Source organism: Oryx dammah, unplaced genomic scaffold (genome assembly GCF_014754425.2).
Source record: "Oryx dammah isolate SB20612 unplaced genomic scaffold, SCBI_Odam_1.1 HiC_scaffold_15, whole genome shotgun sequence".
Taxonomy (NCBI): Eukaryota; Metazoa; Chordata; class Mammalia; order Artiodactyla; family Bovidae; genus Oryx; species Oryx dammah.
In genome coordinates, this window is record NW_024070199.1 from 42,211,993 (window position 1) to 42,225,834 (window position 13,842).

Here is a 13,842-nt window from a genome sequence, read left to right on the forward strand (position 1 = left end):
AGGACCCGGGAGACAGAGGTGGGGGGCTCAGGGGCCCCAGAGATGGACACTGAGACCCTGAGGACCCGGGAGACAGAGGTAGGGGGCTCAGGGGCCCCAGAGATGGACACTGAGACCCTGAGGACCCGAGAGACAGAGGTGGGGGGCTCAGGGGCCCCAGAGATGGAGACTGAGACCCTGAGGACCCGGGAGACAGAGGTGGGGGGCTCAGGGGCCCCAGAGATGGAGACTGAGACCCTGAGGACCCGGGAGACAGAGGTGGGGGGCTCAGGGGCCCCAGAGATGGAGACTGAGACCCTGAGGACCCGGGAGACAGAGGTGGGGGGCTCAGGGGCCCCAGAGATGGACACTGAGACCCTGAGGACCCGAGAGACAGAGGTAGGGGGCTCAGGGGCCCCAGAGATGGACACTGAGACCCTGAGGACCCGGGAGACGGAGGTGGGGGGCTCAGGGTTCTCAGGGTCAGAGGCTGGAATGGCAGAGGCTGAGGGACTAGGGAATCAGCAGACAGAAACTACAGTTTTAGAGGCAGAGAAGGGAAAGGCTTGGACTTCCGGGGTCCAGGAGGCAGAGACTGGACTTGGGGAGACCCTCAAATATGAGGCTTTAGGGATCCCAGTCATAAAGCATGAAGTTTTAGAATCCCAGGGAATAGAGGCAGAAGCTACAGTTTCAAGGGGCCAGGAGGCGGAGACTGGGATTTGGGGGGTTTCAGAGGCCAAGTCTGGGGTTTGGGGGGCCAAGGAAGCAGAGATGGAAGTTTCAGGGGCTTCAGAGAACCCATCTGGTATTTTTGAGGCCCAGGAAGCAGAGGCTGGGGTCTCAGGAGCCGAGAAGGGAAAAGAAGCTGAGGGAAACCTCCCAGAGGCCAGCCTGATGGAGGTGCAGGTGGCCAGTGGGGCAGGGGCTGAGGTGTCCAGGCCCTCCGGGGCCTCTTCCCCAGAGGAGCCTGAAGAGGACAGGAGGCTGCTGGGCAGCCAGGTAGGGATGGGGGCCGCCGAGGGCCCAGTCTGCTGCTTCCCACTAACCTGGGCTGAGCGAACGGCGGCTCTGCATGGACCCACCTGGCCGACTGGGGTGGGGTGGGACAGGGGCTCAGCTTCCAGGAGCCCCTCGCCCCCTCCCCTCTCAGGATGCCCTGGCTCCCCTACCCTCTCTTCCCTGGGCTGCATGGAGTAGGACTCCCACCCCCTCAAAGCTCCCACCCCCCCGAGGGCGCTGACCTGGAGGTGTGGCTGCTGGTGACTTCTGTTCTTGCCTGGGGGCCACTGACCTTTTAGGTGACCTTGATAGATAACCCTGGAGCTGGAAACCCCTTTGCCTGATGCTAAGGCCCTGGCCAGTGGTGTGCGGTGACTCCTGCAGACGCAGAGCTGGAGCTGTTTTATGCCCAAGGGACAGAGGGCGCAGGTCCCACGTCCGCATTCCCTGAGCCCATCCCTGTGTCCCTAGGCACCACCTGCCCAGGTCAGCTTCAGCCAGTCCCTGCTGGAGTGGTGCCAGGAAGTCACTGCCGGCTACCGCGGTGTGCGCATCACCAACTTCACCACGTCCTGGCGCAACGGTTTGGCCTTCTGTGCCATCCTGCACCGATTCTACCCAGACAAGATGTGAGCGGCTGGAGCGGGTGGCAGTGAATGGGGAAGCCTGTGGAGGAGGGGAGGATGGCGGGAATCCAGCCTCTGATCAGTGCTCTCCCTGCAGAGACTTTGCCTCCCTTGACCCCCTGAACATCAAACAGAACAACAAGCAGGTGAGAAGGGGCAGGGCTGGTGCTTGGAGGGAAAAAGGGTCCCGGGCCAGGCCCAAGCTGAGATCTGGGATCCTGACTGTGTGTAGGAGAGTAATCTGTGGGCTTCAGGGCCCCAGCAGTGGCTTTTGGAAGTTCTGCCACTTATTACCCTTTTGGTCTTTAAACTATTCGTTTTTCTGAGTTCAGTTACGTTTTTGTTTTAAAGCATATTTCCACCAGATGGTTTTCCCTGAAATCACCCTTTTGGTGTGCTGTTGCTGGGTAACGCGGGGGCGGATCCTGTTGCTAGATTTCTCCCAATAAGAGGGCGAGGGCGCTGCGGGCAAACCCGGGCGTGCCAGTCGCGGGGACCCCCGCGGCGGGCCGGGGCGGGGCGGCCGAGTCGCCGGGTAACCCTCCCGCACGCTCCCTAGGCCTTCGATGGCTTCGCGGCCCTGGGCGTGTCGCGGCTGCTGGAGCCGGCAGACATGGTGCTGCTGTCGGTGCCCGACAAGCTGATCGTCATGACCTACCTGTGCCAGATCCGCGCCTTCTGCACGGGGCAGGAGCTGCAGCTGGTGCAGCTGGAGGGCGGTGGCGGCGCGGGCACGTACCGCGTGGCCAGCGCCCAGCCGAGCCCGCCCGGCGACCTGGACACCGGGGGCCTGGCGCAGCGGCTGCGCGAGCACCGGGCCGAGGCGCCCCAGCAGCCCCAGGAGGCCGCGACCCGCGTGGACGCGGCGGCCCCCGAGGCGGCCTCCAAGGACCGCGGGGCCGTAGCCGCCCAGGAGGCGCGCTCCGCCGAGGCCCCGGCCGACGGCCCCGGAGCCCGGGCGTCCGTGCCCCCAGCAGAGGGGCTGGTGAACGGGGTGGGGGCGCCGGGCGCCGCGGGCGGCGTGAGGCTGCGGCGGCCGTCGGTCAACGCGGAGGCCGGGCCGGTGCCCCCGCCCCGCGCGCACGGCTCCTTCTCGCACGTGCGCGACGCAGACCTGCTGAAGAAGAGGCGCTCGCGGCTCCGGAACAGCAGCTCCTTCTCCGGGGACGAGCCCGACTCCGGAGCGGCGGGAGCGGCGGCGGTGAGTGCCCTCCAGCGGCGCGGGGTCGGGAGAGCGAGGCGGCGCGGGGGTGAGGGGCGACCTGCCTCTGCTGCACGCCGAGGCACCGGTGCCACGGAGGAGTCCCCTGCGAGCTCCTCAACAGGGGCGCCCATGCCCAAGACCTGTCCGGCCCAGAGCCGCTGGCTTTTGCTGCCAGCCTTGAGATGGCACTAGTGGAGTCAGGCTGTAATAGGAGGTTCCCAGAAGGCTCCGGGAGTCAGCCCTCAGCGCAGGCTCTTCATCAGCTGTCAAGTGGGCTGGGGCATTTCCTTGGCTGGAGGTGCCCACCACCTCCCTGTAGGCCGGGAACAGGGTTTCTGTACTCAAGGGAGCTCTCCAGGGCCTCCCTGCTCCAAGACTCTCCCGACTTGGATCTTTAACTCCAGACGCTGGAGACCAGTTTCCTCTCCATCCTGATGAGGGAGAGTTGGAGATGGGGGACCCTGGTGGGTGCCCGTGTCCCCCCATCCCTTGCAGGTCTCAGGTCAGCTTCCCAGGGTGTCTTGCAGTGGTGGTTTAGTTGCTCAGTTGTGTCTGACTCTGTTTGTTACCCCATGGACTGTAACCCGCCAGACTCCTCTGTCCATGAGATTTCCCAGGCAAGATTACTGGAGTGGGTTGCCATTCCCTTCTCCAGGGGATCTTCTCAACTCGGGGATGGAACCCGGGTCTCCTGCCTTGCAGGAGGATTCTTTACCAACTGAGCCACCAGGGAATCTTGTGGTCACTACACTAAAAGGGAGACTGTTCCAGAGGGGTCAAGGGTTTGCTCAGGGACTCACAGCTGCCAACGTCCAGGCCCTGGACTCTCCAGCAGCACCATCCTGGACAGCAGGGGCAGCTCTGTCAGGCTGCTACAAGCCTTCGGCTGCCCAGGGATGACCCCTGAGTTCTAAGGAAAAGAGGGAACAAACTGGGAAAGGCTTTTTGGAAGAAGTAGCCACTTGAGCCAGGCTAATAAAATGGGCAGCTTTTCCCAGGTGAAGAATCCGAGGGGTGGTTCTCAAGAGGTGGGACCTCACAAGTAAAAGTGTGGTTGCAGGAAAGCTTGGGTCTTACTTAGGGAACTGCCGGTCACCTCCCTTAAGGACACCTCCTGTAAGGTCACCTCCCACGGGCAGCGATGAGGCTGGCCTGGAGAGCAGGAGCCCTGAGTGTTGGGTTGGAGGTGCAGCATTGACACTCTATGAATGAGAAACAGGGAGAGCGTCAGAGACACCGAGAGGAGCTGTGCTGGACAGCTATCCTGGGCTGTGTTGGCCTGTGGCCAAAGCCCCCTCAGTGTGCATCAATGGCTCTTTATATCTTAAAAGGGAAGGCTCTATTACATTGTACTTGAGAGATGAAAAACTCCTGTTGTATTTGGACACAATTATTCTTATTAAAATACACATCCATGAGCAGTGGAAAAAGAAAAAAGGAAAGCTCGATTTTTCTGGGCCCAAGTCCCAGTGTCTGGTCCTTCCAAGCCAGGCCCCCTCTCCAGCCCTTGTCCCAGGAAGATATTTGACTCAGGGGCTGCGGGAGCCTGCCTCCTTCTTGGCCACTCCCATCCCCCACCCCGTGCATGCTGTAGAGGAGGTGGGGCCTGCCCCTGGATAGGATGGAGTCAGGCAGCTTGAAGCTGGGGCGAGGCTGAAGCCAGGAGGCCCAAATGCCTCTGGTGTGGCTCTACAAGGGCTTTCTGGAGGAGGGGGCCACACAGGAGGCTGTAGAAAGGGGAATTTGGGTCAGACGTGAGGAAGTGTTGGAATTCCCATCAGAGCAGCTGTGAGTAAGCTCAGTTGCTGCTGAGGTTGGGGTTTCTCCACTTTCCCGCCTCTGCCTGCCCTGCTGGTTGAGCACTTGCTTCCTTCCTGGCCTGCCCCGCCTCTACAACCCCTCATCAACTCCTCACCGACTCCTACAGTGCCCCTTCTGGGGGGCAACCGTTTCCCCATTTTGCAAGTAGGAATTCCAGGCTCAGGGATATGAAGTGTAAAGGGAGTTGGTCCCGGGTGTGAACCCCCAGGTCCACTGAGACGGAACTCTCCAATGGCGCCCTCTACTGGGCCCAGCAGTCTGCACTGGCTGCGTGACCTTGGACAAGCCACATCTCTGTGCTCTTTTCCTGAAGATGGGAAGCAAAGACATGAAAGTTTTTTTGCAAAGTGGTTTTGAGGGACCACTGCAGGGTGTTGTCAAAAAAAGGGGGGGGAAACTGTGTTTTTTCCTCACATGCCTGTCTGGAGCCCTGCAACCCCCCTGGGGCTTGTATGTCCTTTACGTATAAGGACACAAACAGGCCTGGTAGCTATGACTGGCCCAGAGGCAGACAGCAAAGTGGTGGCCAAGCTTGGGAACAGACTGTTGGATTAGACAGTGGGGCCCAAGCCAGGCCCTGTTTGAGTGTCATCTCTGACCCTTAGTTTCCTCATCTGTAAAATGGGGAAGGTAAGGGTCCCTGCCTCACAGTGCTGATGGGAAGATGAAATGAGTCAGGGCTCCCACCGCATCCAACACACAGACAGATGCTTGATGCCCATCTCGCCATTACTGGTACGCGCTGCGCCCTGAGTGTGTCCTCTGGACCCCAGCCTCTGCCTAAGGAGACAGGAGTAGCCAGCAGCCATGGCGGGGTGGGAGTGGGGTTGGAGCTGTAATGGGAGAGGCCCTGGGGGCCGTGGTGGGGATTGAGGAGGCTTCAGGGGGCATGAAAGTCAGGGAGGGAGGAAGAAGGCGGGTGACGGAGCTTCTGGAGGAGGTGGGGCTGAGTTGGGTCATGAAGGGTGAGTTGCCATCCAGCCGCCCAAGAGAGAGGCTGCTCCAGGCTGAGGAAACAATTTGGGGAAGTGAAAGTCCACCACTGGGGCTGGAGGGTGGTGTCTGGATGGGGTCCGGGGCAGTAGGAGTTACTGTTGGAACTGCCAACAGGCCTTGGCAGTGAGACTGGGGACTGAGAAGATGAGTGAGGAGACTGACACTATTGGGGTGAAGGTTTAGGGAGACCCCCCTCAGTTGTGGCCTGAGGGTAAAGTCAGCAGGCAGAGCATGTGGCAGGGAGGGGGCAGCTGGTAAAGAGGCTGCCACCTGCCCAGACCAGAGAGGATGTCCCCTGAGCAGGGCACTTCCAGGGCTGTGTCTCAGAGAGGTGCCGGGTCAGGTGGACAGCGGGGTGGCTCAGCGCTTTCTCCTCACCTTGTGACTTGGAAAGCTGGCCAGATCAGGAGCCCTCAAGGAGGCCAGGCTATCAGCTGAGCTGAAAGTTGGGGGCCCCCAGGGCTGCAAGTGCCAGCAAGTTGCTGGGGCAGGGCACCTGAGGGGCCAGCTGCCCTTCTGGGCTAAAATCAGTTGGTCCAGCCGCCTGTCCTGTTCTGACGGTCATGTGACACATCCTTCAGGGGAGGGGGTTGAGAAGGCGGGAGGGGGACCCCCTTTTGGCCAGGAGATGGAGGCGCTGGCTCACGATGGCCACGTTTGGCCTGTGTGGGGCCCCGGCCGTGATGGGAGATGCTGGCGCTAGGTGACGGAGTCTGAGGAGGCCTGAGACAGCTCCACGGAGGAGGGGGCGGGCGGGGGAAGGAGAGGCCCCAGCTGCGCCCCTCACAGCCTTTCACCTCCGACTCACAAAAGCCCTGTAGGGCCCCAGGAACGGGGGCTGGGAGGCTCGGCCAGCGGCCAGCGGGAGTGGACTGGCCCGACCACAGGGCCCGGGGTGGTGAAGGCCACAGCCTTCGCTCTAGGAGGTGCTTCTCCTGAAGGGGTGGAGGTGGGGTTCTGTATGTGCTGGACTGAGAAGCTGCTGGGGCAGGGAGGCCCCTCCTCCCCATGTGAGTGTGGCTCTGGCTGGCCCCTGGGCCTGTTGTCAGGGGAGCCCCTCCAAGCCCTTACTGGCCTCTTCCTCCACAGGAAGGCACGAGCCCTGACCCCAGCCCTGCCCCTGGCCTTCCCGCAGCCTCAGCCCCACAGCAGCCCTCTGGTGAGTAGCTTTGAAGGGGTGGTGACTCAGCTCAAGTCAGCCGGCTCACAGATCCTGAGCTGGGGCCCCTCTGGGGGCTGCTGTCAGTTATGGGGTCTCTCAGCCTGGTCTCTGTCCGCAGGTGGGACTCCTCCGGCGGAAGAACCGCCCCCAAGCCCAGGGGAGGATGCTGGGCTGGTAAGGAGGGCTGAAGTGGGAGGAGCTGATGGGTGGGCTTCCTAGGCAGGGCCTGGGCCAAACCCACCCTGTCTCTTGCCTCCACTTTGCACCCCAGCAACGGTTCCAGGACACAAGTCAGTACGTGTGCGCGGAGCTTCAGGCCTTGGAACAGGAACAGAGGCAGATAGATGGGCGGGCAGCCGAGGTGGAGAAGCAGCTAAGGAGCCTCATGGAGTCAGGTGGGACAGGCGTCCGGAGTCTACCCGCCAGCACATGCCACCGCATCTGGCCCGCTCTGCAGCTCTTTCTGACCCTGGGAGGAGTTGGGAGGATGGAGGCTGGGGTCACCATCCCCATTTACAGCTGGGCACGCTGAGGCCTGCAGCCCAGAAGCAGCTTGCTGGGGGCACACAGCTCTGGTTTCTGGGATACTCGAGGGAAACCACGCCCCACCCCCACCCTACCCCCTGCCGCCACCTCCCTGCTCCTGACATAGGGGTCAGGGGCTGGCCTGGTGACTGTCCTGGCCTGATTCAGGTACCGACAGGCTGCAGGAGGAGGTACTGATCCAGGAGTGGTTCACTCTGGTCAACAAGAAGAACGCTCTCATCCGGAGGCAGGACCAGCTGCAGCTGCTGTGAGTGCTGGTCCTCCCCACTCAGGCCCTGCCTCTGCCTACCCAGGGCTGGCAGAGCAGTGTGTGCGTGCTAAGTTGCTTCAGTCCTGTTTGACTCTTTTCGACCCCATGGACTGTAGCCTGCCAGGCTCCTCTGTCCATGGGATTCTCCAGGCAAGAATACTGGAGTGGACTGCCATGCCCTGCTCCAGGGGTTCTTCCTGATCCAGGGAGCGAACCTGTGTTTTTTATGTGTTCTGCATTGGCAGGAGGGATTTTTTACCACTAGTGTGCAAATGCAGACTTAATTACCTTGATTAGAACTCTTCACTGCTTTTTTCTTTCTACAAAGTTGTGGTTTCTTTCCTTCCTTTTTTTTTTTTTTGAGAAATTGCTCAGCTGTCTTAATGTTTTTTCATAATTTCCTGTGTAAAGTGTATACTTCTTAAATTGGTACTATTTTTATGAATGAGAAAATCGAGGCCTAAAGAAAACTGTGGCAGGTCACTGCTGAGTGCCCCTGTTTGACCCCGTTCCTTTACAGTAAGGAACACTGAGGCCTAGAGACAGCTGAGTTGGGTTCCTGAGTGGGGTCAGAAGCAATTCCCCGGGCATCATTGCCTTTACAGTCCTGCATGGTGAAGGTGGTTTAGCCTCCTTTTTGCATCTTGGGTCATTTTTCAGAATAAATTTTAGTCTAATATTTGTCATTTATGAGTAATATTCATCCAAACAATCCTGAGTTGTTTCTTATTTTTTTTAAAGGGGTGGGGGGGGGGAGACGATATGATGGGGAACAGTTGAAACAGAAGAGGTACTTCCCTGGCCGTCCAGTGGTTAAGACTCCCTGCTTCCACCAAGGTGTGCAGGTTCCATATCCCTGGTGGGGGAACTAAGATCCTATATGCTGCTTAAAAAAAATCAGAAACGAAAGAGATAATTCCAAGCAGGGACTGGGGTATATCTCTGCCTGCCTATGGCCTTTGTGGGAATTGATGGTGAGGTGGGTGGGGGCCAGGGAGTGGTCAGAACCCTGGACACTCCTGGCCATTCTCCTTTCCCTGACCTGGCACCCCCCACCCCTCAGCATTGAAGAGCAGGACTTGGAGCGGAGATTTGAGCTGCTGAGTCGGGAGCTACGGGGGATGCTGGCCATTGAAGGTGGGAGATGGGGCCGTGGGACCGGGGACCAGGACGGGACAGGGGCTGGCGCCTCCTGACCCTCAGTCTCCTCTGCTCGCAGACTGGCTGAAAACGGCTGCGCAGCAGCGCCGAGAGCAACTCCTGCTGGAGGAGCTGGTGTCGCTGGTGAACCAGAGAGACGAGCTGGTCCGGAACCTGGACCAGAAGGAGCGGACGTGAGAGGGGCCGGGATGCGCCGGGAGCTGGGGAGGCGCTGGTGGGGGCTCAAGGAGGAGTGCTCGGTCTGGGCCCCGGGCGGCGGCCAGCGTGTGGGCCCCGACGCCGCTGGGGCTGACCGGAACCTCTTCCCTCCCAGCGCCCTGGAGGAGGATGAGCGCCTGGAGCGCGGCCTGGAGCAGCGGCGCCGCAAGCTGAGCCGGCAGCTGAGCCGGCGCGAACGCTGCGTGCTGAGCTGAGGCCGCGCGGGCCCAGAAGCCTTCGCCCCTCCCGGTCCGCCCGGACCGCAGCCTTTCTCGCCGCCGCGCCGGATCGCCGCTTTGGCCCTGCGCTTGGGAGGACCGGACCCTCCCTGGTGCCGCGCGCGACCAGTAGGGGCCGCCGTGACCCTTTACCGGGAAAGGAAGCGCGGCCTTTCGGGCCCCGACGGACGAGGGCGGCTGGCTGGGCGGCCGCGCCGTCCGGGCCGTATTTATTAGTCCGTGTGAGTGAGTGTGCGTGTGTGTTCGTGGTGGACTGAGGGTCCCAACCGTGCCCACCCAGAGCCCGTACCCGATGGCCGGACCCCGCTGGCGAGCTCCAGGGGTGGGAGGGACTGCTGGTGAACTGCCGCGCTCAACACCCCGCCCCCCTTCCTGTTCCTAGCGAGCAATAAAGTTGGAAAAGGCCACGCCAGCGCGCCTGGGCTTTCTCAGGGTGACCGGGGCTTTCAATAGACGGAAGGGGGTGGGGCCTTGGCCGATAAGGCGGTCTGCTATCCTCACGGGGACTGTGCAGGAATGGGGAGGTTTTCAGATGCCAGCCGAGGCAGGACCAGAGGCCTGACCTCTGCCTTTAAAGGATGATGCAGTTTGGGTTGTTGATGGCTGTAGGGAAGTCCCGTTTCGAAAGAAGAGACGAGAACAGCCGGCTGTGTTGCTTGTTTTTTAAATTAACACATTATTTCCCGAGGTTCTCACATCCACGCCTTCCCTTCCCTCCTCGGGAGCCTTCCCCAGCCACTCCCTAGGGCTCCCTCCTCAGGCTTCTCCACCTGAAAGGAGCGCAGCTCCATGACCGACACCTGTCAGCAAGCTGGGGCCTGTGCTGGGGCCGCTGCTGAGGGTGGCATGGTGCTCAGAGCCAGTTCGTCCTGGCCTAGGATGGCACCTTCGTCCTCAGCGTTCACAGGGCCGCTGGACCCGAAGAACTTCACCATGGCACGGACCTGGGGCAGCTCCGAGAAGGTCTCCACAGTCAGCAGCATGGCCAGGAGCCCCAGGAGCAAGTAACCTGGGGAGGGGAGGTTACTAGGGCAGCTCTCACACTCCCACCCACCTTCTCCCACACAATTCTCGTCCCACTGCCAACTAAGACTCTGCACCATGCCCTGGGGCAGGGGCCTTCCAACCTGCCAGGCTCAGCCTCCCCCAGGGGCTTATGGGAGTTGTAGTCCAGGCTCCTCTTCCCTCCTCTCCTCCTCACCACCCCATCCTCCTTAGCAGCTGGACTCACCCAGAAGCGCCAACTGGCAGAGGTGGTAAAGCACTGGATGCAAGCCCCTGCCGCGGCCCGGCAGCAGGTCCCCCAGGCCGATGGTGCTGAGGGAGCTGAAGCAGAAGTAGATGGCCTCCAGCAGGCTGCAGTCGCCCTGCACACCCCACAGCACCAGTGCTGGCAGGAGCATGAAGACACCAACCACTAGCAGGCCCAGTGCGACCGCCTGCAGCAGCGCAGCCCTGGGCGGCGTCAGCTGCCAGCGGGTGGCTACCCAGGCCCCGGGGCGGCTGAGCAGAGGCACCAGGCAGTGGCGCAGGGCAGCCACAAGGGCTAAGGAGGCCGGCAGCCCCAGGGCCGTATAGGCCACACAGAAGGCCTTTCCACCAGCTGATAGCGGGGCCATGTGGCTGAAACCTGGAGAGGAGAGAGCCATGGGTAATAGGGACCCTGGTGGGGCTGCTGGCGCCCACTTCCCCGAGCCTCGCTCCTGCAGAAGGCTGCCCTCTGGTGGCCAACACGGCCGGAACTATTCAGGCCCCGTTCTCTGTGGGCTCTTCCCCTCGTTCACTGGGGGTCTTGGTCAAGTCCCTGAACCTCCCTGGGTCACTCTTTTACGTTGTGGAACATGAAAGGATGAAAAGAGAAGAGTGCCCCTCAGGCCTCTTGTAGCTGGGATAATTTTGAGAGCTGCCGTCCTACCCTGAGGCAGCCTGACGTGAGAGATTCCTCAGTCTGTCTTTGATCCACACTTCCCAGTTCACCAGGTGAAATGTTACCCAGTTTTTCATTCGTTCCCCAAAGGCATATCAAGTTACCCTGGGTGCCAGGCCCTGTGCTGGAACCTGAGTCTGCTCAGGTTCAGATGGGAGGCCAGCAGGAAAATCAGTCAAGACACCAGACATGAAGGGTTGCTTTTGAGGCAGTGTGCTTTTCAAGGGTGGAAAGGCGTGTGCAAAGGCAGGGGAGGTGAAAGATCAAGGCCTGCTGGGGGAACAGGATCAGCTGGTCCAGGGTTGTAAAACACAGATGCCTCAAGGAGTCAGAAGTGAGCCAAAAGGGAGTGGTGGGGACAGAGGTGGGCTGAAGAGCACGCACGCAGTCCCAAGGGCGGGCCCTGTTCTCCAACAGGGGCTTCTGGCTCAACTAAAGTAGGTTTACAAGTTTCTCCAAAAGAAGATGGAAAATGGGACTTCAAAAAATACTCAGGACTTCATTCGTGGTCTGATGACTAAGACTCCGTGATCCCAAAGCAGGGGGCCGGGTTCAATCCCTGGTCAGGGAACTAGACCCCACGTGCCACAACTAAAGATACCAGAATGAAGATCCAAGATCCTCCTGGGTGTTGCAACTAAGACCCGGTGCAGCCTAGATAAATAAATGAATTTCACACACTTTACAGGGCAAACACCTCACTCCCACCCCCTGCCCCCCACTTCCTAGGCTTTGGGCCTTCACACTTGTTTCCTCTGCCAGGAATTTCTTCGTGTCTCTGTGCCCTCTTGCCTGGGCTAACGTCTCATTAGCTAACATCCTCCCCCAACACTCTTCCTGGGTTGGTGGTCCCTGGGTTCTCTCCATTTCCCTCCATCCAAGAATCCATCCCACCGCACAGGCTCCCCAGTCTCGCCTCAGGCCTGTGGGGTCTGGGCACCTCCCCTGGGTCTCACAGCTGCCTGGGGGTGGGGCTGAGGAGGCCACGCCCCTCTGGCACCTGAAGTTGAGGCACCAGTTGGGGTGTGTTGGTGGGGGGAGCCCAAGCCCTGATGACAGGCCTAATGAGGCCTGGGTTCTGCCTAGCAGTTTGGGGCCGGGGGAGGGCTGCACCCTCAGGAACCCCAGGTAGGGACCGCCTTGAGAGTGCCTTCCTGCCACCCCCCGCTGGCTGCCTTACCTGTGGTGGTGAGGAGGCTGGCGGTGAAGAGCAGGGCTGAGGGCAGATCCCAGTTCCTGGCCTCGGAGCCATTGCCCAAGCTGGAAACCCCATGGGCCTGGGCTACCAGGGCGGTGCCCAGCAGCTCTTCCAGCGCCCCAGCTGGTAGGCAGGCCCCGAACTCTGCCTGAAAGGTGGCCAGCTCGGCCCTGAGGTTGGCCTGCAGCCGAAGGGTTGGAGGCCCCTCCAGCGCTTGGAGCACTGTGGCCCCAAGGCCCAGGGCCAGTAGGTGGGTCACAGCCAGTAGCAAGTATCGGGCCCAGGGCCTTAGAGCCCCCATGGTATGCCACCAGAGTCCGCCAGAGGTGCCCTGGGAGCCAACTCTCCACCACAGGCACCTGGGAGGGGCTGGGCAGGGTGGGGCTGGGGGGAGGGGCTGCGTGGGTGGCTGGAGAGGGAAGGAAGCCTGGGATGGAGCTGGGGTGAGTGGGACCAGGAGGGCCAGGCGAGGAGGTGGCTCAGGCTTGGGAGGGAGCTGGGTCACTCCTCCGTTTCTGGGGGCAACAAGCTTTCCACCCAGGTCCCCAAAGCTGGGTGGTTGAGTGGTGGGCGGTCAGGATCAGGTGAAGGCAAGGCGATTGACCAGCTTCCCTTCCCACGGTGGTGGTTCATGCGAGGACGAGCTCACCCAGTCACAGAACCCATTCACTGGTCAGCAGGTCCCTAGACCCTGAGGACACTAGGGGAGAGGACAGAGGCAGGTCCCTGCCCTCCCGGCGTTCCCAGGAGAAACCTGTTAGCAAGAAGGCAGGGCGAGTTCACATTGTCATAAACTCCCTGAAGGAAACGCCCTGGATGTTGGGAGAGCATTCTGGGGGAGGGGAACTTCACCTGAAAAGCTCCCTCCGGGGAGCGACAGTTAGCTGGGGAAGAGAAGAGGCCAGGCCAGGAGGGAAGGAGGTTGGGTGGTGAGAAAAATGGGGACCTATGGACAAGGCTACAGCAGGTACCTCAGATGAGAAGGTGGTGGCCTGGGTAGAAGAACGGGAAGAGGGATGGTGGGACTTGGGATGGGGCGGACAGGACAGGTGTGGAGGACGCTGGGCGCTCTGGAGAGGTGAGACTTCCGCCATTCCCAATCCTTCCTGAGAAACTTTTGTGCTCCCCGCCCTGCTCAACAGGAGTCACAGTAGATCTGGCTGCGGTGGAGTGCAAAGGGGAGGGGGAGAGAGAGCCTGGACCACATTGGGGGATGAGCCTAGGGGCCCCTGTCCTAGGGCGTGCGTGGGAGGGATGGTCTGCAGAACACCCGTGGCTTCTTAAGAGAAGCGTGAGTGGAGCCAGGTGTCAGGGTGGATGACCCCCTCCTGTGTCCAGGCCTCAGGATAAAAACAAACCCTGGACAAACCCCTAAGATGCCGCTCGGAGGACTGCGGGCTCCCGAGTTCAGCAAGGTGCCTGGTGTGGGTGCAGCATGGCCAGAAAGGAGCTCCAGGGGAGGTGTTGTTGTTGTTGGGCCCTGAGGATAAGTGGGGACCACCCTGCAACAGTAATAATCAGGGCAAACAGTCG

General features: G+C 60.8%; 2 protein-coding genes across 11 annotated transcripts in view; one reads left to right on the forward strand and one right to left on the reverse strand.

Annotated features, from left to right (window-relative positions):
- Positions 1-9,596, forward strand: part of EHBP1L1 (EH domain binding protein 1 like 1) — a 16,016-nt gene extending 6,420 nt beyond the window's left edge. For 4 of the 10 annotated variants that reach the window (XM_040256164.1, XM_040256162.1, XM_040256168.1 and 1 more), the window contains 11 exons: positions 799-981; positions 1,453-1,610; positions 1,705-1,753; positions 2,167-2,808; positions 6,718-6,787; positions 6,909-6,964; positions 7,062-7,185; positions 7,484-7,583; positions 8,650-8,723; positions 8,806-8,920; positions 9,061-9,596. In XM_040256164.1, coding sequence (XP_040112098.1) covers positions 799-981; positions 1,453-1,610; positions 1,705-1,753; positions 2,167-2,808; positions 6,718-6,787; positions 6,909-6,964; positions 7,062-7,185; positions 7,484-7,583; positions 8,650-8,723; positions 8,806-8,920; positions 9,061-9,160 — 1,671 coding nt within the window. In that variant the 3' untranslated portion in view covers positions 9,161-9,596. Of the gene's footprint in view, positions 1-378; positions 982-1,452; positions 1,611-1,704; positions 1,754-2,166; positions 2,809-6,717; positions 6,788-6,908; positions 6,965-7,061; positions 7,186-7,483; positions 7,584-8,649; positions 8,724-8,805; positions 8,921-9,060 lie in introns of all 10 variants that reach the window. The other 6 variants (XM_040256171.1, XM_040256165.1, XM_040256170.1 and 3 more) reach the window with 3 other exon arrangements.
- Positions 9,597-9,832: 236 nt separating this feature from the next.
- KCNK7 (potassium two pore domain channel subfamily K member 7) lies at positions 9,833-12,674 on the reverse strand. Its single transcript, XM_040256283.1, has 3 exons — positions 12,292-12,674; positions 10,416-10,814; positions 9,833-10,193 (listed from the first exon to the last, which is right to left on the reverse strand). The coding sequence occupies exons 1-3, from the start codon at positions 12,608-12,610 to the stop codon at positions 9,988-9,990; spliced, it is 924 nt and encodes a 307-aa protein (XP_040112217.1). The 5' UTR covers positions 12,611-12,674; the 3' UTR covers positions 9,833-9,987.
- Between the last annotated feature and the right edge of the window lie 1,168 nt (positions 12,675-13,842).

Bases quoted from the DNA above. Each gene is read 5' to 3' on its own strand.
- KCNK7 (XM_040256283.1), bottom strand. From the start codon at position 12,610: ATGGGGGCTCTAAGGCCCTGGGCCCGATACTTGCTACTGGCTGTGACC. The intron at 10,815-12,291 runs GTAAGGCAGCCA...TCTCCTCTCCAG, and splicing joins CAGCCTCCTCACCACCACAG to GTTTCAGCCACATGGCCCCG. The intron at 10,194-10,415 runs GTGAGTCCAGCT...TCCCCTCCCCAG, and splicing joins CTGCCAGTTGGCGCTTCTGG to GTTACTTGCTCCTGGGGCTC.